We start from the raw sequence: 25,543 nt of genomic DNA, 5'->3' as shown, positions 1-25,543 counted from the left end.
ATTATGTTATGAAATATCATGTTGACACGTTATGCCTTACATTATGAAAATACATGAAATAATTATGTTACGTATAGAAATGAAAATGTGACTAGTATCATATATATATATATATATATATGTCTTCATTTTAAACTACGAAGATCTCATGCATATTATACGAGTTTGTATGGGAGCCCGTGTGCGTATACATGGAGACCAAAACCATGTTACATGATATTTTACAAAGAAGTAGTTAATTTTTTTCACATTCAATAAGAGTAAAGTCAAAATTTTAATATTTTAATGGGATGATATAATATATTAATATTTGAATTGTACCAAGGTCCGTGATTTTTTACCAGCTTTTATATACAATTGACCAGCTTTGGAGTGCGGTAAAAATCAATTGGGACTAAAAAAAGACAAGAGAGTGGGTAGAAAGGAATCACGTGACAAACACATGTAAAACTGAAGAACATAAAAACATCCACCCAAACACACCCTTTCTAAAAATAATAAAATAATAATATTCTCAATTCTCTTTTTTTCTTTTTTTCTTCAATATTATTAATAAAAAATAATCGAGTTTAATATTATACATAATATTTTCGAACATAACTTATATTAGATAATTAAGAGGAATATTACAAGTATACAACTAATTCATGACATTATTTTAACTTAGTCATTCGAGTTATTTTATTTATTTATTTTAAAATTAAGTCTATAAAAAAGAAATTTCTCGGTATATATATATATATATATATATATATATAATATATAATATATATTTATTTCAAATATTTTTTAATAAATAATTTCTGATTTTAATATAATTTCTACTTATGAGGCGTATTCATAAATAAAAGACATATTTGAATTTTTTTTTTTTTTTTTTTTTTTTTCTCTTGAACTTCACGACTAATTCAATATTGTTTTAGCTAAATATGAGTTAGGATCCAAATAGTAGGCAAATATTAACCATAGGTTCAAAACTTTCTTTTTTTTTTTGGTAATAAATAGACATACTAAAAATACCGCTAACAAGTATAAATATTATGGGTCGAAAGTCATTTATATCAAACTATTTCAAGTATTAAGTTTTAATGGCCATCTCCAAACGAAACATGCTCGTTTTTTTTTGTGCTCTTTTCATTTGTATTGATATGGTCGGGATTACAAATGTAAATGCAAATGTCATCGACTACGATGCTATAAAAGCTGATGTTAGCCCTGGATGTAGCCATAAACATCCCAATCTTTGTAAGATGCATGAAGCCAACTCATATGAAAGAGGGTGTAATGCAATCAATCAATGTAGAGGGGGAGGAGGAGGCGAATCCGTTGTCATAAATGCTGTTGAAAAAATTGATATGAAATACAAGGATATCATAGAAAGTGAAAGCAAGGCAGGAACCGATGAGGGTGTTGGTAAATTTAAAGAAGGTACGATTAAGGATAATACTCGCAAAATTAACCCTGGTGCTTTAGAAAATATTTCTGATGGAATTGTTGGATGAAATATATTGTATATTTGTCTAGTACGCGTTTTTTTTTTTTTTTATTGGAACCGGAATATGATCCAATAAATGTTCCGTGTATTTTTATTTTAATGAAAAGTATTAACAATTTTGATATATTTAAATTTCTCATCTCTTTTTCTCTTAAATCTATAAAATATCTTCAAAATTTTGATATGAATCGAGATACTTACTTTTGATCGCTTTTGATCGAGGACGAAACAAAAATATGTTTAAAAAAAAGTTACATTGACCTGGGAGACCTTATGAAAATTTAGAAATATGATCTTTATGTGTAAGTCCGTTATAAATCATGGATCTCCACAATTGTATGATATTGTCCACTAATAATCCTTTGAGTCGAAACTCGAAACCCAAAAAAGGGAATTGGGCATTAATCAGGGTGGTTCTCTCTAAAATTCGGTTTTATCAATTTGCAAATAAATATTTTCTTCAAAAACATAATTAATAATAAATAGACAATTCTCCTGGTTAAGTCAACCATTTATAAAAAATTTATAAAATAAATAAAATTTATTGTAAAACATTTTAATTCAAGTACAAGATCACAAATAGAGTAAACTAAAAACATATTTAAAGATCAGTTTTGTTCTTATATAATAATTAAATTTGTTATAGTTCATAGTACAGAAATTGAATATAGAAACTATATAATATATATATATATATATATTTTTAAAAAAATAAATTTAAACTTTATTCTAAAACTCATAAATAAAATAATAATAACAAGAAAGTGGAGAATTAGACAAAAATAAGATATGAGGGCCTATAAAACAAGATTTGTGCATTGCTCAAGAAATACGATATCATACTCATCCCACTTTATTTTGTCTAATTTTTTTCACTCTCTTTATTTATCTATTATTTTTAATATCACCTAATCACTCAATTAATAATATTCACTGCAGATCGCCGTATAAAGTTTAAACATTTTATTACAATTATATGTTTATAGAATAATAAACACCATAATCAAGCCTAATAAAAAAATAAATCATATATTAACCCAAACCAACATACTGAATCTGGACCGTTAGCTTCCAAATTAAATGTCAGTTTTATGAGATATCATGTCCTTAAAAAATACCATAAATTCCCTTCACTTATCCACTACATATATATAATATTATCACATACCTGTGTGACCCATGTTACAATTACATTATTTGATAATATATATATATTGACAGATATATTTTTATAAATAATCATGATCTTAATTAATGTTTTAACCAAGGCCCATGAGTCAGTAAAAAATATGAAATTAGAAAGACCCTTTGGAAACTTCAAAGATCAAAAAAGAAAAATAAAAAGATTTAAATTATAAACTAATATTATAATACGCTGTAAATTACCAAAAAGGACAACTGTTGGAATATTGGCATCTTTTCCCAAACATCACAACGGACAACGATCAAGAAAAGGACGAAATTATTATTTAATTAAAAATACATATAATTAATATTATAAAATAAGCTTATGGTTTTTTTTATTATTATTATTAATAAAATAAAATAATGTATATGAGAGGGAGAGATCCTTGAAAACGACAGGGTTTAGATAACAAGTATGTCGCACATCATTACCAAAAAAGCCTTCCAACAAATACCCACAGAGTTCTCTACTTAACGCTCTCTCCTCGGCGCGTGCTCATCAAACGCTTCCTTTTGAATGGAACAGCGAAAAAACAAAATTCCTTTTGGATGCCATTGATGAAACGCAACACAGCTTTCGAAATGATGAGAAATAGAAGAAAAAGATGAGCAGAAAGAACAAGATTTCTCCGCATACTTACACGAGGATTTTTAATTTTCTTTTTGGTGTTATGAATTGGCGATTGAATTTGTCTTCTAACGGATGAGTGAAGCGATCGAATAATGAAAGAGGTCTTGTTAGTGTTACCCGAATTCTGTTTTCTTCTTCTAACTGTCGTTAATGGAGTTTTCCTCCGCCGTCTGTTTCGATGATCCGCCTTGTCGTTGTCCGGTTAGTGCTACTACTACTGCTACTACTCTGGTAGCTTCTACTGCTTCCGCTGGTGCCGGTACTGGAGAATAGTTGACTGAATCCGAACACAGAGACGGATTTTGAGGATCCTCTCAGGGAAGAACAAACTGGAACGTTAAGGACTGGAGTTATTCTCACGTTCGCTGAATATGACCTTTCCGTTCCTCTGTTCTTCAGTTTTGGTCCGCCATTGAAGCTGCTTGGACTGCTCGAGCTTCTCTCCAAGTTGTGGAACACGATTTTACCACAGGAGTTAATTCGTGGACTGTCTACGGATACTCCTCGGATCGCTAATCTAGTGGATTCTCCCGGCGCAGGCCGCATTGGGCTTCTACCTACTCTCGTTGCCGACGGATGATGATCCATTGTTGATCTTGGATTCATCTCCGATTTAGGCCGAGGTTTCACCTGTCTCATTCGCGGTGGATTGCTATTGTTAGGGTTCCGATGGAGAGAAATCGGATTCGTGTTTGGCTTATTTTCCCAATCCAGCGGGAGTCTGTGAAGATCTTCGAGTTCGTGACCTGAGGAAGACGAGGAAAGAGATACGCGGGAAGAAGATAGCGAAACAGACTCACTATCGGAGTCCTTCAACAATGGAAGGCTCAGTGACGAATCGAACGAAGACGATAACGACGATTTCGAACGTCGGTGAAGTAAATACCTCAGCGCCTTAGAATTGGCTTCTGAGGCGTAAGACGGCGACGTCGTTTTGTGATTTTCGGTTTTGGCGCTGCCATTGCTGCTGCTCTGGTACAGTTTCTTGAGCCCTAAAAGCTCTCTCCATCGACTGGAACATCTCGGCGCCTTGGGAGAGAACAGATATGGATCCGTATTGCATTCAGCCTCAACTTCCCGGCGGGACTGAGCCACAGTCTCCGGCGACGAAACGCACCTCATCGACTTCAAAACGTTGACCGAGGGTTTAACAGTCGAGACCCGAAATGGCACGAGTTTTCCATTCAGAAACAGCTCATCCGCCGGGAGCATCAAGGCGACGGGATCTTGAAGGCGGAACTCGAACTCACTGACCGGCACTAGTTCAGGATCCGAATCTCGAATCTCAGACTCTCCAGCCGGGTCAGCGGCAGGCTTAGTTATAAGTCCGGCGAGGTTAGTAGAAGGCGGGGAGTCGTCGCGGCTGAAGGAGATGCGAGGGCTGAGCCAGCCGTAAGAATGGCAAGGAGCAGAAGAACAATCGAGGAAATTCTCCGGCGACATTCCGATGTTGTTAACGCATGCGGAAGCCATGGATAGCAGCGGCGATCATGCGAAGGAGAAGATGAGGAATACAGTAATAGGGAAGAGGGGGTCACCGGAGAAGGTCAACGTTAATATGTAAATCACATCGGCGGAATATCCGGCGAGATCTGGAGGAGAGAGAGAGAGATAATGATGAGTTGGTCTTTTAGCAAGAGGACCGTGGTTCAACCGTACAGCAAAACTCCCAATTTATATTGGGAAAGGAAAATCTCTCTTTTTTTTATTTTCTATTTTATTTTTATTTTTTTGCAGATGCTGCCAAAATGCCAATGGCGCGCTATTTCCTTTTTATTTATTTATTTATTTTGCTAAATTCTAAAAAAAATATTCAAAACTTTCACAATTGTTCTTTCTAAAAAATATTTTTTTAAAAAAAGTTACTTTTTACATTTTATAAACATTAGAAAAATCCTTAAAATGTTTAATAATAAATCATGTACCTCTCCTTTTTATTAAATATTTTAACATATTTCTATTTATGTTTAAATAAATAAAAAATTTAGAGCGGTTATTATTATTATTATTTAACATAAATATTTTAAACACAAACTTTTTATTATTAATTTTATACATTGAATTTGACACGCCATTAAAAATCTCTATAAATTTTAAAAACATGCTCACATTCCGTCTTTTCTTACTTAAAAATTATTTTTACCTTATTTGACTACCGTAAATATTAAGGGGACTCTTTTTACTATTATTAAGGTATAAATTCAATAAATCATTACTAGACTCGAGCTCATAGGCTACGGTAAATTTTATATTTTTTCATGGTACGTTCTCTACAAATCCGCTTATTATTAAGATTTGCACATTTGTTCGAAGAATAACATTAAATAAACTATAATCCAATTACAAAGTTTTATAATTTTTATGAAATTTATTGCTTTCGTTTTTTAAATTAAACAAAATATTGTTAATAAAATCTGAAAAATCCCTAAAACTAGGGAAGAAATAAAAATCAAGTAATGAAATTAATTGAACGAAAAAAGGAAAAAAGAGAACATTAATTAATCAGTTAAATTACTTAGCCGTTCGCATCGTCGACGGTTTTCCACGGTCCGAGCCAGCTGTCTCGACCGCCGCGGATGTTACACGGACCGTATATATTTCTCCCCCCGCATTCACTCTCTTCTTCAGCACATTCTCACGCTAGAAACAGAGCGCTCCATCAACGACCTCCGAAATCGCTAGATCATTACCAGGCAATCGGAGGGAGAGAGAGAGCAGACGCCTCGTCTCGGTAATGAAAAATAGAGGTAATGTAACTTCATTCAGCCTAGTTCGCTCTTCACTATTCTGTTCTCGGTTTGAAATTTTAAGGCTACGGCCGGCTATTCCGATTTAGGGTTCATTGGAGAACTCCAGAGGTTAATCAAAGGATTGTTCGTTTTTATCGACACCTTTTGTATTTTTTCGTAGTTTCGATTATGGAGGATTAAGGCGTTTTTAGTAGGTTCATTGCTCCCATGGTAACGTTGATTATTATCTTGGACTCTTCGTTTCATTCCCCGTCATCTTCTGTCTCTTGTTTGTGTGAGGAGCCAATGGACAAATCTGATATTCAAATTTATGTGTTGGCAGAAGAAGAGAGCAGGACGACGAACTCTTATGTCATTGAGATTTGTTCCGAAAACAGAGAGGGGAAGAACAAGGCAGTTGGTCTTGTCATTGAGGCCGGTTGGATTTTCGCATATGCTAGGAATGCTGGTATGATTTCCAAGCCCAAGGGTGTGAAGTAATTCTTGTTTTGAAGTTTTTATTTTATTTTATTTTATTTTATTTATTGTTGGCTGTGAAGTTGTGTATTGTGTATTGTAGCTTTAGCTTCTTTAGATGTTACCTCTGTTTGGATCATGTCAGCATTTGACTGCACGTAGTAAGAGATCACAAAATATTGTTTGAAACATGTCTGGCAATGCTACTAATTCTTAGGTTTCGTGACTATTGAGGTTTTTAAACCCAGATTTCTTAACTACTCAACTAACATGTTTAGAAACGAAACTGAGAGGCTTTTTAGGGTACATCTTCCTTGTATTCCACAAGCTTGCTTACTACAGCATAGAGAGTAGAGTTGAAAACTGGTTCAGTCCATAGGATTCCAACTATTCCATCTAGACATGGTTATATCCTCAATATGTCAATGAAGTTTCATCCTCAAGAACACAAATATCACAAGATCCCGTTGCTGGGAAAAGACTATTAAAAAAGGAACTCCAATCCAGTTTTTTTAACCAAGGAATCATGATTTAAGACCACACATTTGTGCAGCACACCCTAACTCCTAACTGAGTGTCTGTCAGTTCACAAAAAGATTAAGACATAACTTAAGGACGAAAGGACGATTATAAGAACAAGGATCCCTTAGGCAAACCCATAAAAAGATCCTCAAAGAACTTGGAACTTTGTTAACTGAGTGTCAGTTAACAAAGGATGTTAATAAGATAGTCCTAAGGAGCAAATGTTGGAATAAGTGCATGGCCTCAAGACATAAGTTAAGGACGAAAGGACGCAAGGACGATTATAAGAACAAGCCGAAGAAGGACAAACCCACAAAAAGATCCTCAAAGAACTTGAAAAGACATAACTAAGAACAAGCATCCCTTAGGCAAGGCACAAGCTAGTTCTTAATACTAAAAGGGTTACGATTAGTGGACTAACACAAATGGAGCTAAGAAATTTCCTTTTAATACCTAGAAATTATTAGGTGAGGACATACACTCCAAGCTTATGATTTTGGAGAATTTGAGTTTTATTAGTATTCATTAGCATTGAGTTTTCAAAGACATATGTTTAACTTAGCGTTAAGGCAAGAAAAGTGAGTTTCATAAGCTTTCAGATTGGTGTCATATGAAATTTCCCTTGTGTAATATTGTGGTGTGTTACTTCGACAAGGCAAAAACAATCACTTACTCCTAAATTCTAGCTTTCCATTTTATAATTTTTATGTGTGTTTTGTCCTGTTAAGCCTTTTTCATGTTAGGTATTTTAGATTTTTGCATTAGTAAGTTTGTGCTTAGTTTCATCAAATTTACATTAGTAAGTTTTTGCTTAGTTTCAAGACCTCTTTAAAATTGTATGGAAAAGTAGCAAGATAATTCAAACTTGCAACATGGTACATGAAAAATCTGATTAGAACTAGACTCCAACTCAATCGTTGAAGCCTTCATTCATAGCTATCTATCATTCATTGTGATCAAATTTTATTCGAAACCTTCGTAGCTGCTATTCTCTCTGGTAAAACTGTCTATCCATAATATTTGTAATTGATCTGCATATTGATGCAGACTACCTACCGTAGATTGATTCTTATATTGAGTTCAACTTACTTATTGATTCTCTGCAAGCCCTTGATAGCTTTTCACTTTCTTACTATTACAAAGATCCATGGTGTGCTGGAGGTGATTTTAATGTCACTCATTGGGTCTAGAGCGTCATCATACTAGAACGCATACTAAGGGAATGAAGAATTTTAAAAAGATCATTGAGGAGACTGGTTTGATGAAAACTTCCCTTCTGAATGTCAATGTGTGGAAGGAAATAGAGCGTTGTTTTGATGCTGAAGCTGCGAGTTAGGATCTTTGTAAGAGCTAAACATTCTACCGATTGGTCTTTGGTTTAATAACTATTTGGTTTTTTACTCTTACTTTTTAAAAATTAAGCCTGTAATACTAATTTCATCGATCCATTTTCTTATTTAAATTGTGTGCATCATGTAGTCAATATCAAGTCATTTGTGGTGCAATTGCTTATTCAAATAGAAAATTACCACAATTCAACATGTATTCGATCAAAAATTACATGACATTAATGTAATTTTCATATTTTTTATGTTCTTCCCTAATTATTGGATGAGTTTAAATTTTATATTTACAGAGATTTCTAAATGATTGAGGGCACAATATGTTGATAATTTTATTTATTTTTTTCTAACAACGGTTTTACTTAAAAAAAAAATATTGTTAGGTACATGTTCTTAAAATGATCTAAATCATAAGTTTGTCCGGTTGATTTAAACAAATATCGAAGTATCATAAAGCAACTTTAAAGTGATTTTCAATCAATCAAAGTTATGAGGGACAGGAGAAACATTGGGATAGGGCTTTCATAACACCACCATCTGCCAAGTGACACTGTCTTCAACCTCAAGCAGTCAGAAGTTTGAACTCCCAATTCATGCAGCTGCTTCTGCAACACTTCGCATGGTAGCTGTTTTGATGAGAGGACACAACAAACAGAAGCAATCTGCCAGAAACTGCATCTCATTCAGCATCAGCTGCTCGGGAACACATCGGGAGCGGTTTTCATTTCAAAACGGCTGTTGGTTTTCGAATGGTAGCTCCACAGGAGTTGCATTGCCGTAAAACTCTTCCAAGTTGTAGAATGCCCTTTGCTGAGGTAGAAATATATGGATAACCACATCTCCTGAGAACAAAAACAACCAACAAGGGAACAATTTGATCGGTCGATTCATGCTATAGTTAAGAAGAGGTTATGAAGCTATCAAATCTCAACATAGTTTAACTAGTCAAGGCACTACGTTCATAAGTAAAAGATTAGAGGTTTGATTATTCACCCGTGAACTCAAATACACGAAGAACTCTATGTTCTTGATCTTCCTCGTTTAAGTAAACAAATTCAAATGAAAATAGTGCATACCAAAGTCCAATAATGTCCAGGAATTTGGCTTCACGTCACCAGAAGGACTTCTTCCATACTTCTTCTCAGCAAGATCTCTTATCCGAGATCTGCATTACAAAATACAATTGAATAGTGAGTTTAAGCAATACCTTCATATGTAGAGGCAATCAGAGAACAAGAAACCAAAAAAATAGTACCCGATGGCATCGATCTGAGGTCGAGAAAATGCCGTTGCAATAATGAAAAATCGGGTCCAATAAACTAGAGGTTTCACAAACAGCACACGGATATCTGCAGCCTTTACGTCGCTAGCAACTTTCGCCATTGATACAGCAACTGTAGAGATAAGTATTGAATTGTTAGTTCACCAACCATTCCATGTAACAGAGGTTTTGATATCACAATGCACGTGCAAACGGTACGTGTGTATTATGTATCGATCGTTCACTCATGTGTAGGAGCTTGTGGATTTAGGTATATATAAAGGATATTTGGGCTTACAAGTCGGAAATGTGACAGTGTTGTGTCATTCTAATGACTAGCTTTTTTTTGTTTCATACTTATTGAGAGATTGAGATAATGAGATTCAACCTTCTGTGAGATCCTATATCGGTTGGGGAGGAGAATGAAACATTCTTTAAACGGTATGGAAATCTCTCCTTAGCAACGCATTTTAAAAACTTTGAGGGGAAGCCCAAAAGGGAAAGCCCAAAGAGAACAATATCGGCTAGCGATGGGCTTAAACCGTTACAAATGGCATAAGAGCCAGATACCCGGCACTGTGCCAGGACGCTAGCTCCTAAGGGGGGTGGATTGTGAGATACCACATCGGTTGGAGAGAGGAACGAGACATTTCTTATAATTGTATGGAAACCTCTCCCTAGCAAATGCATTTTAAAACTGTGAGGCTGATAGCAATATGCAATGAGTCAAAGCAGACAATATTTGCTAGCGGTGGGTTTGGACTATTACAAATGGGATCAAAGCCAGACACCTGGCAATGTGGCGGCGAGGAGGCTAAGCCCCAAAGGGGGAGACACGAGGTGGTGTGGCGCAAGGATGCTGGCTCCAAAGGGGGTGGATTGAAGGGTCCTACATAGATTGGAGAAAGGAACGAGTGTCAGCAAGGACGCTGGACCCCGAAGGGGGTGGATTGTGAGATCCATATTGGTCGATTGGGGTGGAGAACGAAGCATTCTTTATAAGAGTGTGGACACTTTTTAAAAACCTTGTGACCGTGACGCCATTTTACAAAGACTTGTTCAATCCCTTCCGGATGAATATGAGTTCTCTCTCTTTTTCAATTGAATTAGTTAAGACTACCCATCATACTCATAAGATGAAGCAGAGTATTTAGCAGCCAAAACACGACATGAACACAAAACATAAACAGCAAACTTATGTCCATTTCTAGTTCTTGCTAATGACAGGAGAAGCTTACATGAAAGGCTTTCTGCGTCGTCATCAACTTCTGCAGTAGGAGGCTTTTGATCATCTCTCTTGAATACCACATTCCCATGTTTCTTGAACAAATCATCATACATATCATCCGTATCCTCGTTCATATTCTGCCACAAAGGATGATTGGGTCAATCAATATCATAACCACAAAAGTATCAAACATTTCCCTAAGAACTGATATCCAAATTTTGCTTAGGTTTGGTAACAAATTTCATTTAGATAAAGCTTCTACCCTGAATTTCAAGTAGCTTCAGCTTCCAGAAATCAAAGGGAAAGGTAACATTTCGAACAATCAGGTTCTCCCTCAACGAAAACCCAGAAAACCACACAACAATCTTCCAAATACATCAACAAAACATGATCCATATTGGTTCCGAAAAGTTCAAAACAAAAGAAATCAAAGCAACAGTACCGATAAAAAGCTATCTTCAGCTTCTTTTCCGACGGCGAACAGCGGCGAAGACTCCATAGACTTCAAATGGAAGTTATTGGAAGAGGGTATCTTCCAAATGCAGTTTTGGGATGAAAAAGAGGACCCATTCCAACATGAGCACCAAAATCTTTTTCTGGGTCTGCCGGAAACTCCGAAATAATCATGACCCAGTTGCCGAAACTGGCCGCCAAACGAGGTCCCGGCGCCGGCACCGTGAAGAGATAAGACAATGGATAACGCCATGCTCGTTCCTACCTCGTTTCGTGCAGAGAGGAAACACTGGTACACCGTGGGGGAAGATATTTTAAAACATCTAAGCAGTATCAATTTCTCAAATCAATACCTATTTATTCGGGTAGTAACAAAAAAATTATAAAAACCCCTTAAAAAAAAAAAAAAGATAAATAAATGTTCAAATATAAATATAAAAAAATTATATTTCTTTTATACCTGTTCTATCTTCATTTTTCTCCTTGTGAAAGTATAAAATACCATCCAATTCCCAAAAAAAAAATCCTAAAATCAAAATTTTCCTTTCAAACTAGACAAAACGACGAAGAAATTTCATCTTCGATCAAGGAAAAACACATTACTGAATGTTAAAAATGTAATGAACATTGTCTGCCTAACATAAAAAGGCATTTCCTTGAAGGAGATGCAAACAATAATATAAATAAGAATTGTTTTTTTTTTTAAAAAAAAAAACAAGATATGTACAAGAGATTGGGAAGTGTACAACGTTAAATCTCCTAGATGATTGGGATTCATGTCGAAAAAACTGAAGCAGCAGCAGCAGCAGCAGATGCATTTCAACTAACATATGGGTTAGATTTGGGGTACTCTACTTGGAAGTAAGGCCAAAAAGTTACAAGAGTTTATGTGAGAAGATAAGGAACAGAGGCTATGCTTTGCCTAAGCTTTGTGTTTTCAATAAGTTTAGGCAATCTTCCAACTGGTTTGAGTGATTTCTCCATGGAACTATGCTGTTTAGGCAATGTTTGGAGCTCTAGCATGATGTTCTTCTCCATTGTTTGCTCCCTATTTTGTGGCCTAACTTGAAGGGGCTCCAGCTCTTTCTCCGTTTTGAGGAGGTTTCACAGAATAGCCCAGAGGCTAAAGCCTCCTGAAGCCACAGCTCAAACTCTTCCTCATCTTCATCCATCATTTCAGCGTCCAATTCCCAAGGAAATCTGCTCGACTTCGATCGTTGCGTTGTCTTCCCTAAACCAACCATGTTTACATGGAAGCTTGGGCGATGAGTATTGGGCCTGCAAGCCATTCCCTGCTCCACCAAAGTAAACACTACAACTTACATTCTTGAAGATCACAGCATGATTCTAGCTACCTATATAATTATGTACTACAAACCACTTACTTGACAAATCACCCATTCAGACACATCAAAGATCTTGCTCTCGGCACAAACGAACGCACGTGGTATATCCATCTACAAGGAAAAAGAAATTCATTCGTAATCAGTAAGACATATGATCAGAATGAGGGATCCTTGAAGCCTGAGACCAAGCTTGAGCTTAAGCAAGTTAAGGAACCTACTTTTTGAGGCTTATCAAAGACTAGAGAACCTTTATATTCGACCCACCCGTCTCCATCCTTAGCTTGATGATATTGACAACAATCCTGACATCGAAGTACGTATCAAAACTAATTTTATTCTCAAAGGTAAAACTTACAGGGGTAGATTCAAATAAAGAGAATGGGGAATAACCTGACACCATCTTGCCTTCGTCTTATTCCTATTCGTGCAGACCCATATGTGGGAATGTCCGCATTTACTGCACTGTATACGTCTCGACTCCTCTGAGCAATAATCGGAATTCATCTGCTTATAGAGTAAACTAAAAGTTACTAAAAACAAACAAGCTTCAAGAGCCACACAAAAAGATAAGAATACACATAAATCAAACTATAAAACGTAAGTATCGATCATATAAAAATTATGCACGACCTGCTGTGAAGCCCCATAGGACTGGGACCTCTGGCAGACACTTCTGGTCTTCGATTCCTCCTTTCTCAGTTGCTCGTCATAGTCTCTCTTCTTCACGGAGTCGGAAAGAACCTAATTTTCCATGCAAACATGGGTCAGAGATGATAAGGACCAGAGTTCTCAAAGTCCCCTTAAATGTTGTTTTTCTGGGGAAACTTTGACTTGATTCCATAAAAAGAAAATTACCTCATATGCACATTGAAGCTTCTTAAATGACTCGCTGGCCAAGGGGCTTCCCATATTCTTATCAGGATGCACAAGCACAGCCTAAAGGAAAGAAAACATTAACGTGTTATAGGTATAATTTCCATTAGAGATGATTCTATGAATTTTCTCGAGGAAGTTTCCCAGTAAGGAAGAATCTATGCATTATAAGAAATATCTAATGAGAGTGTGTGAGATCCCACATCGGTTGGGGAGGAGAACGAAACACCCTTTATAAGGGTGTGGAAACCTCTCCCTATCAGACGCGTTTTAAAAACTTTGAGGGGAAGCCCGAAAGGAAAAACCCAAAAAGGACAATATCTGCTAGCAGTGAGCCTGGGCCGTTGGGCCGTTACCGAGTGACCCCAATAAGTGAATTACATAAAAGTGAACATGAGAAACATATCACCTTTTTTCTGTATTCCTTTTTCATAACTATAACATCAATCTTCTTGTGACGTGGAAATCCCAGTGCTTCGTAATGGTCCCCGCTATTTAATATTCTTTTCATCTCGTCAATTGAGTCCGTCTGCTCTTTGGTCACCTTGCTACAAGATGCCTCTTTCTGGTTATCAACAACAGATGTCACGACAGTCGGGGTGGATGATTTACATGAATGCACCTTCTCGGACTCACTGGTAGGAATAGAGTACTCACTCTCTCCCGAGAATTCATCTTCGGATACTGTTTCAGATTGTTTCTGCTCTTCAAAATCTGAACTTTCACTCGCCTTATCGCACCATTGGAGCAAATAATTTAATGCATCATTTGACAAAAATGCAAGATTTATAGAGAGAAAGACACCCGGCCATCCAACTCGAACTTTAACACAATATGTAGCATATACAGTTGCCATTAAGACTACCAACCGCGCATGATTAAGAGAGAACAAATAACCTATATATAAGCAAAGGATAAACAAAAGCTCAAATCAATTGACAGAACTTCAAGATTAATGTAACAATTTGATTGAAGTGGAGTACAGGTTCGTGCACCAAGAGCAATATAAATGTACCACATCAAGAAATTATTGCATTACGGAGAGCTAAAACAGATTGGAATACTGGACCATCGTTAATAAACGATAGATGCAGACTATGGCTACAGAGAAGACACGAACCACAACGAAAGTTGGCTACTTGAAAAGGATCGAGTAGACAACTTCGAACCACAATACTATTGAAACATTAAAATCTCACAATGAAAGAAGTCCATACCTCCAACTATAAATAATGTCCCTGTAATCCAAAAGTTAGCATACATCCACAATATTAGAATAGCGAAGAGTCCGACGATAAAAAGTCCAGGAGTGTAACCCAGGTATTGAACAGCAACTCCTGCAGCTCCCTGAAACAGTGAACTAAGAGCTATAAATATATTGAGATATAATTTCATTTCATCAGCCTATTGCACTATTGAACTAATTTAGAAGGAACCTTATGCAGCAACTTCACGAATTATTAAACGAAGAAAATAAATCGATCATCGCAAACTTCCATTGCACTATAAACTACAAGGGTCGTCATTCAAAGAACAGGACGACACAGTACAGAAGGGAAACAGACCGAGATCCCACAGTCAAAGAAGAACGTTTACAAAACACTCTACCAATATCATATCGTTTCAATTAGCAACAGAACAATAAACCTCAAAACAACTCAACAGTAATGTTTTCTACAAACTCAAATCTAATCTACAAAATGTAACCCCAATTTGATTGGACCCCTTTGAGCTTAACTTATCAACTCTAGCTATCATTTCAAGCAAGTTTCTAGATCTCAAATCTGAAGCTCCCCGAATAATAGAAACAATAATTATCAGGAATTAGAGAGGTATATACCATACTGAGAAGAACATAAACCAAGCAGGACATGGATGTTAAACTAAGAAAGCAACTCCACATTATGAGGAGCAGTGCAGCAAAGCCTAATCCAATAAGCGACCTGAAGCCTTTTTTAATGCAGTCCCACCACTGTAGCACTGCTAAACGCAGTAAACTACCCATCCAGGCACAGCACCGGCACACCATTGGCCAATGTCTCTCTACAAACATCCCAACTTTGTCTCTGAAACTAAAAAACGCAATTTGAGCTCGAGAGTAAGTGTGTTTCTGCGACTGAAACCATTTCCATCCTTGTTTGAAAAGGCCTATATCCTCCATGGCAGCTACAAACCAAAATGAACCACTCACAGGTAGAGTCTTGTAGAGAAGCTGTTGCTATAGCTATAGATAACCCTCAACGCTACCAAAAAACACTGTCTCCCCTGAGAATTGGGAAGTTAAATCCAAAATGCATGCCATGGTAATTGAATCAAAACCTTGATCTGCCCTTTAGACTACCACAAAAAAGAAGCCCATGAGACACTAATTCACGGGTTTCCAGCTGCAAGAGGATCCAGAAACTTCTTTAACGTAGAAACACACATTAAAGTAAGCAGCAACCCTTCGTAAAAAATGATGGAATGAGTTAAATTCAATCACGATAAGGGGCACTGAGTTCGTTCAACGCAAATTGCTTCACACGTAAGTTTCCAGGAAGAAAATCGACACACGAAAAATAAAGGATAGCCAACAGAAACACTTTCCTGAGAAAAAGAGGAACAATCAAAAGATCCCATATACAACCATCCATGAAAAATCAACAAAAACCCAAGAAGGGCATTCAAAAGAGGAATATCTACGTCCCCTCTTTGGGCACGAGAATCAAGACACAAAACCCATCAAGGATAAGAAATCAAAAATCAAAAATCAAAAATCAAAAAAGAAATGGAACAAACGAACAGTACCAACAAAACACATTGGAAAGAAGGAGAAAAGAGAAGAACCCAACACGAGAAAAAGATTAATGGAGCACCGACTGGCAAAAGGGTACCATTCGGGCCCTATACTCAAAGCTTTCAATGAGGGAATCAAAGTGAACTAATCTGGGTACTGAAGGGGAAATGAAACCCTAATTCTATCTCTCTCTTCCCTCCTTTCTCTCTTTTTTTGTTGGAAGCATAACAAAACTCATGAAAAAGGAAAGTACCCTTTTGAAAAGTTAGAAAAAGAAGAGAGGTTGGAGCAGAGTTTTGGACTTAAGCGGACGAGAGAGAAGAATTGAGAAGGATGGAGGGAGGTGATAAAGCCGGAAGTGGAGGAGAGCTTGCTTTACCTTTACATTAATGATTCTGTGGGAACCACTTCAGTTTTCTTGCTCATCTTATACCTCCAAAATTAATGTTTCATATTAATGTTCATTACATGGTTTCAAAATTTTATGAACATTCAAATACATTATAATTTTTTTTAATTCTTTCTTGTGTCAAAAGTCAAATTATAATTCTACTATAAGTTGGGTTATATTTTTATACTCGTATTCAAATTATATGTGTTTGGTTAAATGTTCGATTATACTTAAAAGACGGTTCAAGTCTTACTATAACAAAGTGAGAATATTTGTTGGAACCAATTTTAGCTCGGTGTATAAGTTTAAAATTTTCATTTCTTTATTATATGAATTTTTTTTTTTTATAATTGTATTGGTTTAACACGAGCAACACGACAATATTCAATCATATATGTCCTCCTTGTTTTAGACCCGGTAGCTCGATGATAGGTATCGCTCAAAATTGACTTCTTTCAACTCATAATGCTTTCTATTATTAGTCAATATTATGCTTTTACTAAATACTAGGTTAAATTATGAGTTTTATGTCAAATTCCTCTCAAAACTATTTTACAAGAATGAAAAAAAAAACGCTTTTAAAAAATAAATAACAATCAAAAGTCAAATAGTTATCAAACAGGGCTCGAGAGCTGGAGGCTTAGATAGATCTATCAATATCATTTGGTTCCATTCTAATAAAGACAACCAAATCCAACCCACCTCGTTCAAATTTTGGAATCAATATATAGTTTTTAATTTCATCATCACATGCTCAAACATTTAAAAGTATTGAATAGTTTGGACCTTATCCATTTGTTTTTATAGTTTTACATAGTTAATATTTAAAAGTATTGTATAGTTTGGACCTTATCCATTTGTTTTTATAGTTTTACATTGTTTATTGGCATTAAACAAATGTATAAAGTTAAATAACGTAAAACCCATGTTAATTTATGAACTCGATACATAATTTAATTATTCATCTTTGAGATAGTACGTCGAATTGATAATTTATGACAATTAGTGTATTCTTGTTCCAACCTAAAATTAATTTAAAATAATCATCTCTATCTTTAACTAAACACGAGAAGAAGTATCAAAAGACATGTGTTACTAGAACGACTATACGAAGATGAATTCAAATCATTTAGTAGTGAGAGAGTGTTCATAAGAGACTAAGTAAATGAATGGGAGGCATTGACATCCACATACGCATACACGTCGTCAAATTAGAATAGAAAGATTGCATATTACTTGAATAATGATTCTAATAAACAGTGGGACGGGACGGAAACTGACATAAACATAACTTAACCGATCAAAACACATTTTACCTAGTTAATGGTCGGAGCTCTCGACCTCCCACAAGATTGGAAGTTCAAGACAATATAGTACAGAAGCCTTCCAAAAACTCTTCCTACAAAAAAAATTTCAAAAAAATACCAAACAATTTATATACTTATTGGCAAAGCGTCATTAAAGAAGAGAATAAATCAAATTGGCTCATCAGATGTTGCTATCATATCGTGCAGTGAAGGTTGCAGTTGTAACAGTTGAGGGTTCAGATGACGTTGTTGAGTTTCCAAGGGTGTTTGATCCAGAGAACAGACCATCAGACCCTTTATTTTCCTCTGGAATCTTTCCTCTTGGATCCATGAGGTCCGAAAGCAGCCCCGGTTTCCTTATCTTTCTATCTTCGACGCTCATCTCACCCATTAGCATCTTTACCACAGTCGACATCGATGGGCGGAGCTTCGGACTGTCTTGTGTGCAAAGTAGACCAATCTTAATATATTTACAAGCCTCCTCAGCATCGAAGTCGCCATTTAACGACATATCTACGAGCAGAACGAGCTCTCCTTGCTCATAAAGATTCCATGCCTGCAATATCCAAACATAGATTTGTTCAACACATTGGTAACCACTGAGTGAAACGTGATCTGTTTGTTCTCCATAATAAAAGATCAGTGATCAAAAGATTTGTAAAGATGAATTCTAAGATCTAAATCGAAACAAAACTGCAACATGAACGACTTCGAGTACCAAACGTCTTGGGCGAAGTTAAAACAATAAAACCTGCGCTTACCGTTTCGAGAAGATATTGCTCTCCAATTGGTAACTTCATGTTTTTGTTGCATCTTCCGCTGACTATTTCCACAAGGAGGACGCCGAAACTGTAAATATCTGATTTTCGCGTCACCTGCCCTCTTATCGCATATTCGGGTGCTAGGTAACCACTAAACAAGCATGAACGTAAACGAAGTTAAAACGCGAATTTCCTCAACAAAGACAGACAAGCGAAATGAGACAAGATCAAGCAGATAAAAAGGTTGTTCTCAGGTAGGAAACTGAATTTTGGTTGTGTTTCTGTGTTCTCATGTCTCTATGTAAGTTGAAGGTTGGCAAACACACAATATTAACACAAAAATATTCAGCTGCACAACACAAATAATCGACCATCGACCGAAAAGAGCTACGATTCCACACACAAACCAACACAAACCCCAATGCCTTCTTCGAATATCCAATCGTGGTTTAATTCTAAACGACACAAAGCTAAGTGTATGCACAATCAACAGGTTCATAAGGAAATAGAGTGGCTTACATTGTTCCTGCCACTCCGGTACTAATGTGAGACATGTTGGCTGGAACGAGCCTCGCAAGGCCGAAATCTGAAATCTTAGGAGTGAGATCACGGTCAAGAAGAATGTTACTTGCTTTGATATCTCTATGAATGATATATGGCTGTACATCCTCATGAAGGAAGGCAAGCCCGCATGCAATTCCAATGCAAATCCGAGACCTACTTCGCCAATCAAACTGGAGACTACTGGAACCTCGCCCTGAAAAAAAGAAACAATAACTTGAGAACCGAACTGCAACTTAACAGTACAAACTAAAGCGTGACCTCCCGAAAAGGGGACGCTCGAGAATGCAACTCTGGCGTCCATTGAGAGAGAACTTGAGAGGAAATAGAAACAAGAATAGGATTCAGTTAGTACCAAGAAGAGTTTGTGCAAGGCTATTGTTCTCAAGGTAATTATAGACAAGAATTCTATGATTATTCTCCACACAGCAGCCATAAAGCTGAACCAGATTTTCATGTTCTATCACAGAGATGACTTTAGTTTCAGCCAAGAATTCCTTCAATCCTTGTCTCGATTGAGCCGAAAGAACCTTTATGGCAGCAAGCTTTCCATTTCTTAGCCTTCCCTGACCATAAACAGTAGTTTTCAAGGTTATAATCATGGTGAATGAAGGGAACGATACAACTTAGAACGGTTGCGCCTAGAACACAAAAATTATAGTTCATGCAAAACGCGATATCCAGCTACCTTGTATACAGAACCGAAACCGCCCTCCCCTATTTTATTCGCTAAGCTGAAATCTTCAGTTGCAACTTTTAGCTCTTTGTATGTATATAGTCTAACATTGTGCATGCCTGAAAGTTCTGTTCCATATCAGAAGAATGTAAGAATTTCCTTACATTCCGACAAGAAACTCTTCAAATATGTCCAGACAATAATGAGGCTATCCTAAGATTAATTTACCTTCGTCGTGGCCAACGCTTCCCGTTGGGGATTTCGCCCTCTTACCGAACAAAAAAGGGAAGCAAGTCATCTCTATATGATAAAACAGCAGCTATTCTCCGCTACTTCAAGGAATCTTATGACACTGAAACCTGTCAATGAAACAAGGTTTAGAAGGGCAGAACAAAATTGTAAAAGAATCTAAGGAAGTTGTTTATGTTCTAGCAAGAAGATCATCTATGCAGTGATCGTCCATGAAGGCAACTCTTGTACAGATTTCTACATATTTAGGGCTCAGTGAAATTTTTTGGACTAATACTAACCAAAAGAAATGGAAATCATCAGATTTTCCCTCACAGGTGATAAGATTCGAGAAGCGGCCATGAAAGATAATGGTAAGCATCATCAAACCAAGAACACTCCAGAGAAACAACTAATTTATAGGTTTCCTGAACCCAAAATCCACTTCTAATTTCAAGTTCATCGCCATCTAACAAAGAAAACTCAGTAAACCCAGCATAGCAGATTGATCAAGCAACGAGATCCTTTCAAAACCAGCAAAAGAAAACGATTCAACAGCTAACCCAATTCACCTAGTTCGTTCCAAACTCCAAGAACAACAAAAGCAAATGAAAACAGAGAGAGAGAGAGAGAGAGAGAGAGAGCTTGCAGACTGACAAAACAACAATCAAACCAGAGCACAGAACATGATGATAACAAGAATTTGAACCCAAAACAACAGAAATCAAGAGATACCCATAAGAGAAACTGACCTTAGAAGGTGAAATGAGTAGAGAAACAGAAGGATTCGGAGCTATGGAACTTGAACACTAATCGCACGGAAGAATGAAAGGATGAGACGGGAGTAGAGGGCTTCGTGGACTTTTCTTTATAGCAACCATAGTGTTGGCATGTGGCTTCTTCCATCCAGGTACGCATACATCCCTTAGAAAATTCAAACGACATAGCTGCTTTAATCTTGACCCTGAACCCATTTTTCTTTTCCACAAATAAGCCCCAAATGGCTACATTAATTGTACCAACTATCAACCAATCAGTGAAATTGATTCATTCGTGGAGCGGTTTATCAAATTGGTACTCTATCGCAGTGTGAAAGGATGCGAATTAAGTCTAACACACTCATTGAAAATGGAAAACAGGAAAAACGGAAGAATTTTCTTCTTCTTCTATGAATTAGACATTATATTAATCAAACAAACCAAATACATATGCTTTGAACACGTATTTCAACGCACGCAGTCCCAATACATTTAAACTTTTTTTATCACTCTTATTATCATAATAATAATAAAAAAATTAAATTTTAAATTTTTTATTAATATTATTAAACTTTTTAAAATTTTAAAAAATATTTTTAAATTTTTTAAAAAACGTCACAAATAATTGTATCATTAATACCATATTTCAAAAAAAAAATAATAATAATAATAATAAATTTTCAAAAGCAAAATTATAAATAGAGATAATCTATAAAGTGTCGATAGGCGTTCGGAAATTTTTGAATTTTATTTATAAATATTAAAAGTTAAATATTAAAAGTGTTAATATTACTTTTAAAATATTAGAGGTGTTTTAGATATTTTTTATTTAAAAAAAAAGGTTGGATAAGTATTAATAAATTTTTTAAAAAGAAAATTAGGATTTTTTTAAAAATATCATTAAGAATTAAAATGTATTTTTTAAAATAAAATATCAACTATTTTCATATAAATCTAATTTAATGATAACGATTTTTTTTATAAAAAAAATAAATTATTAAATTTTGTTAAAAGTTAAAAAATATTATTGACTTATTTTTATTAATTTAATATTTTTCTTGAATTTTGTTAATAAAAAATTCCATTTTCTGGAGACGTGGACTAATGCAACCCACAAGGTCGTCTCCTTCAAATGGCAAAACTCCAGAGTCCGTAGCAAGTTTGCAACCACCGCCAACAATTTTCGAGGGAAAGTCGAAATTGTCGCATTGAGGAACACTAAAGCGCCGCCATGAGCTCCGTTCTGTCTAAAGTCGCCGTCGTGGGAAGTGGAAGTAAGGAACTCATCACCTTTTTTCTCTCTCACGCTTTCTGATTCTGTAAGCGACAATGTGTAATTCGATCATAGAACGAGAAGATTTTTGAAAAGTTGTGATGTGTTTATGGGGCAGTTTCTGGAGCCGCTTGCGCATGGAGCTTGGCCAGAAATGGCGTATCGGTTACCTTGTTCGAGTCTGCCAGAGGGCCTGGTGGAAGAATGTCCCAACGGAGGTGAGATCAATTTCCCCTCGTTTCTTGTTTGGACGCTTTCCGATTATTCGCATTTCTGTTTGAAAGAGATCGAAATGCCGAAGGGGATTTGGTTTCTGCTTCTTGCTGAAATTCGACACGATCTCGTGAAAACTGTTTTATAATTTCGAAGAATGAGCGCTCGTAGCGTTTATGAAACGAAATGAGAAACATGAGAATGGATGAATAGGAGCTATACAATAATGAGTAAAAGAAAATTTGATCCGCTTATCTGAAATTGTTATTACTTCCCATTTGTTAAAGAAGAATTATAATATTGTGACATCAGAAATTGTGTCTTAATTTTACTATTCGTCATTGAAACAGAGAAATTGCAGAAGATGGGAAAGAATTGGTTTTCGACCATGGTGCCCCATATTTTACAGTTAGCTCCACGGACATATTGAGTCTTGTTCGTGAGTGGGAGTCAAAAAATATTTGTGCTGAATGGAAAGAAAGTTTTGGGGTTTTTGATTGCTTTTCCAATCAATTTTCCAGCATAGAACAGGTTAGAACTCCACTGTTGTTCAAATCTTGTTGAATATTTGGTGCCATAATGGACAGTTCTTCATTTTGCTACTCTCCATTAAGTGCTTGCAGCTCCTTCGATCAACGGCACATAAATGGGGAATGTAGCATAGCATAACATGGCTAGTTCATTGTTCTGGTTCCTGTTCTGACATTTATCTAGGTTTTTGTGTGCATATATACTAGTTAAACTAAACCCACTTAATTTCTCTGACTACCTTGAGAGTAACTACCTCTTGATACTTGTGGATCAAAAGCAATGGTGCTCAATATCAAATGTCATGTGCTCTCTTAAAGCTACTGTTTCACATATAATCCAAAATTGCGAACAAACGCTGCAACTGGACAAATAGTTAATGCATTTTTTTTTACTCTCTTATCATATCATGTCTTTTATGGGATCGGTTTGTCTGAGTGAATACTATTTAGGAAGGAGTAAGTGGCAGATATGTGGGTACTCCGGGCATGAATTCTATTTGCAAAGCGTTATGCCATGAACCTGGTATATAACCTATATTTTCTCTATAATTTATGTAATTTCAGGTTACAAATGAGCTTAGGAAGGTGCTTATTTTTCGACTTCTTTTCAGGTGTGGAGAGCAAGTTTGGGGTAAGTGTTGGGAGAATGGAATGGTTGGAGAAAGATAACTCATGGTTGTTATTAGGCATCAATGGACAAAGTCTTGGTCAGTTTGAGGGTGTTGTTGCATCAGACAAAAACATAGTTTCTCCAAGGTTTACCAATGTAACAGGACGAGTGCCTCCTCTTGGTACGTTGCTTGTTCGATCTCATTTAGTAATGTGTTGCAAGTATCTCGTGTTCTCTTTTTTTATTGTAAGAGCGACTCAATTTGATTCCCTTCTATTTACGGAACTTTAGTGTTTAGTTTGAATTTTCTTCTCCTCCTCTCGCCTTCCTCCCTTCTCTCTCTTTTTCTCTTTTCCTTTTCCTTTTTCTTCTTTATTCTTTTGTTCGACATTTTACTAACATGTAAGATTAAAATAATTTATTGGAATTGCTTCTACAAAGAAGCAAAAAGTTTTGCTTTTGATAAACCGTGCTCGAGTATGGATCAGGTCCATCTGACTTTTTAAAATTATGCAGACCTTAATTTGATCCCAGATTTGGCAACTAAGCTGCAGAACATCCCAGCTATTCCATGTTTTGCTCTGATGCTTGGATTTGAACAGCCTCTCACTTCGGTAATACTTCAATCTCACATATCCGTTTTATAAAGTCGTATGCAATTCCTTATGAATAATTTTTCACCGAATCAATCTTACAGTTACAGAGACAATCTTCGTTTAATGTTCTTATTCGATAACCAGATACCTGTCAAAGGCTTCTCTATAATGAATTCTAAAGTTCTAAGCTGGGCTTACTGTGACAGCAGCAAGCCAGGGCGTTCGTCTTCTAGGTATGTTTATTACTGTCAAGAAAACTATCAGCATTAGCTGGTCAAGCAATTCATAATTTTTTTTATTGGTGCTCGATACTTTCGTTTTTGTTTGAATAGCGAACGATGGATTTTGCATTCAACCATGGAGTACGCTGAGAGAGTAATTGCCGAATATGGTCTTCAGAAACCTTCAGATGCCACGTTGAAGAAAGTGGCTGAAGAACTCTATCAAGAGTTTCAAAGCATTGGGCTTAGCATTCCCCGCCCGTTCTTCATGAAAGCTCATAGATGGTAAGCATCTGAATGAGAACCAACCGTTTGACCGTTAACTTTCACTTAGTATAGTGACATAAGCATCAAGCATTGTACGTATTATGAAATGTGAGATTCTTACAGTTTGGTATATGTAGTAGTTCATAGGGCACAAAGTTCGGGATAAACATAGCCTGAGCTGACTACAAGGGGGGGCTTTTTGCAGGGGAAGTGCTTTTCCAGGAGCAAGCATTGCCGGAGAGGAAAAGTGCCTTTGGGATGGAAGCAAGCGTGTGGCCATCTGTGGAGATTTTTGTGTTAGCCCCAACGTTGAAGGGGCCATTCTTAGTGGCTTGGCTGCTGCGTCCAAGTTCCAAAAGATTGTTAGCTATTTATAATAGTTAGTTTTAATAGATCATTACAGTTTTTGGTGCATTTAGAGAGAAACGTCGAGATTAACATAAACATAGTTCAACGGTCGAAGGTACGTATACTTTTTATAGATCATTTGGGCAGTGACCTTGGGTGGCCTTCTTGCTGGAGGTGCTCTTCTTGTGTACAACACCAGTGCTTTGGTGCAGTAAGGTGGAGGAAATTTTGGTCTGTTTTTTTCACATTAGTTTGTAGCATGCCATCATGAACAACAACATTATTATCCAAACAATTGAGTCATAAATGCTTGGTAAGATGATTCTTTTCTTTTCTTTATGTTTTCTGTACTTCAGATCACTATGAATTCCTTTCAAGCATTGGATGATAGTTTCAAATTTGATAAATTTAATCCAACAACGTTTTTGAGAGTTAGAGATTCAAGTTGCTCTCTCATTTTCAGGTTAAAGAATGTTAGTTAACG

At 36.2% G+C, this 25,543-nt stretch overlaps 5 protein-coding genes and 1 long non-coding RNA gene across 9 annotated transcripts; 2 read left to right on the top strand and 4 right to left on the bottom strand.

The window, feature by feature from the left end:
- Positions 1-3,211: 3,211 nt before the first annotated feature.
- LOC111808127 (uncharacterized) lies at positions 3,212-5,069 on the bottom strand. The gene has a single exon (XM_023693942.2). It carries the CDS (start codon positions 4,782-4,784, stop codon positions 3,459-3,461), a length of 1,326 nt encoding a protein of 441 aa, XP_023549710.2. The 5' UTR covers positions 4,785-5,069; the 3' UTR covers positions 3,212-3,458.
- Positions 5,070-5,904: 835 nt separating this feature from the next.
- Positions 5,905-8,635, top strand: LOC111810882 (uncharacterized). The gene is made up of 3 exons (XR_015420226.1): positions 5,905-6,058; positions 6,387-6,509; positions 8,183-8,635. It is a non-coding gene; the product is annotated as an uncharacterized LOC111810882 (long non-coding RNA).
- Positions 8,636-8,828: 193 nt separating this feature from the next.
- On the bottom strand, positions 8,829-11,668 carry LOC111788528 (Lojap-related protein). The gene is made up of 5 exons (XM_023668870.2): positions 11,314-11,668; positions 10,882-11,008; positions 9,638-9,776; positions 9,459-9,547; positions 8,829-9,224 (listed from the first exon to the last, which is right to left on the bottom strand). The coding sequence occupies exons 1-5, from the start codon at positions 11,575-11,577 to the stop codon at positions 9,109-9,111; spliced, it is 735 nt and encodes a 244-aa protein (XP_023524638.2). The 5' UTR covers positions 11,578-11,668; the 3' UTR covers positions 8,829-9,108.
- A 292-nt stretch (positions 11,669-11,960) lies between these two features.
- Positions 11,961-16,697, bottom strand: LOC111802385 (uncharacterized). 2 transcript variants are annotated; one of them, XM_023686733.2, is made up of 9 exons: positions 15,384-16,697; positions 14,761-14,890; positions 13,953-14,440; positions 13,526-13,606; positions 13,301-13,411; positions 13,061-13,174; positions 12,889-12,972; positions 12,710-12,781; positions 11,961-12,616 (listed from the first exon to the last, which is right to left on the bottom strand). In XM_023686733.2, exons 1-9 carry the CDS (start codon positions 15,702-15,704, stop codon positions 12,341-12,343), a joined length of 1,677 nt encoding a protein of 558 aa, XP_023542501.2. In that variant the 5' UTR covers positions 15,705-16,697; the 3' UTR covers positions 11,961-12,340. The 2 variants fall into 2 exon arrangements, with proteins under 2 accessions (XP_023542501.2, XP_086974231.1); XM_087118105.1 differs by having other exon boundaries at positions 16,573-16,687.
- A 1,216-nt stretch (positions 16,698-17,913) lies between these two features.
- LOC111805748 (cold-responsive protein kinase 1) lies at positions 17,914-21,352 on the bottom strand. 2 transcript variants are annotated; one of them, XM_023691080.2, is made up of 7 exons: positions 20,996-21,352; positions 20,244-20,374; positions 20,028-20,134; positions 19,695-19,905; positions 19,298-19,535; positions 18,779-18,929; positions 17,914-18,573 (listed from the first exon to the last, which is right to left on the bottom strand). In XM_023691080.2, the coding sequence occupies exons 2-7, from the start codon at positions 20,311-20,313 to the stop codon at positions 18,199-18,201; spliced, it is 1,152 nt and encodes a 383-aa protein (XP_023546848.2). In that variant the 5' UTR covers positions 20,314-20,374; positions 20,996-21,352; the 3' UTR covers positions 17,914-18,198. The 2 variants fall into 2 exon arrangements, with proteins under 2 accessions (XP_023546848.2, XP_023546772.2); XM_023691004.2 differs by having other exon boundaries at positions 20,028-20,143; positions 20,996-21,348.
- A 760-nt stretch (positions 21,353-22,112) lies between these two features.
- LOC111787465 (uncharacterized) lies at positions 22,113-25,398 on the top strand. Of its 2 annotated transcripts, none has more exons than XM_087121897.1 (9): positions 22,113-22,275; positions 22,393-22,492; positions 22,838-23,018; positions 23,468-23,540; positions 23,629-23,808; positions 24,144-24,241; positions 24,368-24,456; positions 24,556-24,729; positions 24,849-25,082. In XM_087121897.1, exons 1-9 carry the CDS (start codon positions 22,233-22,235, stop codon positions 24,856-24,858), a joined length of 948 nt encoding a protein of 315 aa, XP_086978023.1. In that variant the 5' UTR covers positions 22,113-22,232; the 3' UTR covers positions 24,859-25,082. The 2 variants fall into 2 exon arrangements, with proteins under 2 accessions (XP_086978023.1, XP_023523201.2); XM_023667433.2 differs by having other exon boundaries at positions 22,116-22,275; positions 24,917-25,398.
- The last annotated feature ends 145 nt before the right edge of the window (positions 25,399-25,543 follow it).

Source organism: Cucurbita pepo, chromosome 1 (genome assembly GCF_057944985.1).
Source record: "Cucurbita pepo subsp. pepo isolate OVF chromosome 1, ASM5794498v1, whole genome shotgun sequence".
Classification (NCBI taxonomy): Eukaryota; Viridiplantae; Streptophyta; class Magnoliopsida; order Cucurbitales; family Cucurbitaceae; genus Cucurbita; species Cucurbita pepo.
This window is presented reverse-complemented; position numbering and strand designations above follow the sequence as displayed.

Excerpts from the sequence above, each read along its gene's own strand:
- LOC111808127 (XM_023693942.2), bottom strand. The coding sequence starts at position 4,784 with ATGGCTTCCGCATGCGTTAACAACATCGGAATGTCGCCGGAGAATTTC.
- LOC111788528 (XM_023668870.2), bottom strand. The coding sequence starts at position 11,577 with ATGGCGTTATCCATTGTCTTATCTCTTCACGGTGCCGGCGCCGGGACC. Across the intron at positions 9,548-9,637 it reads CCTCAGATCGATGCCATCGG|ATCTCGGATAAGAGATCTTG; the intron begins GTACTATTTTTT and ends TTTGTAATGCAG. Across the intron at positions 9,225-9,458 it reads CTGGACATTATTGGACTTTG|GAGATGTGGTTATCCATATA; the intron begins GTATGCACTATT and ends TTTTGTTCTCAG.
- LOC111802385 (XM_023686733.2), bottom strand. The coding sequence starts at position 15,704 with ATGGAGGATATAGGCCTTTTCAAACAAGGATGGAAATGGTTTCAGTCG. Across the intron at positions 14,441-14,760 it reads GACATTATTTATAGTTGGAG|GTTATTTGTTCTCTCTTAAT; the intron begins GTATGGACTTCT and ends GCTTATATATAG. Across the intron at positions 13,412-13,525 it reads AGCTTCAATGTGCATATGAG|GTTCTTTCCGACTCCGTGAA; the intron begins GTAATTTTCTTT and ends ATGGAAAATTAG.
- LOC111805748 (XM_023691004.2), bottom strand. The coding sequence starts at position 20,313 with ATGACTTGCTTCCCTTTTTTGTTCGGTAAGAGGGCGAAATCCCCAACG. Across the intron at positions 20,144-20,243 it reads AAGCGTTGGCCACGACGAAG|AACTTTCAGGCATGCACAAT; the intron begins GTAAATTAATCT and ends GATATGGAACAG. Across the intron at positions 19,906-20,027 it reads GTTTCGGTTCTGTATACAAG|GGAAGGCTAAGAAATGGAAA; the intron begins GTAGCTGGATAT and ends GTTTATGGTCAG.
- LOC111787465 (XM_023667433.2), top strand. The coding sequence starts at position 22,233 with ATGAGCTCCGTTCTGTCTAAAGTCGCCGTCGTGGGAAGTGGAA. Across the intron at positions 22,276-22,392 it reads CGCCGTCGTGGGAAGTGGAA|TTTCTGGAGCCGCTTGCGCA; the intron begins GTAAGGAACTCA and ends TTTATGGGGCAG. Across the intron at positions 24,242-24,367 it reads TTGAACAGCCTCTCACTTCG|ATACCTGTCAAAGGCTTCTC; the intron begins GTAATACTTCAA and ends TTCGATAACCAG.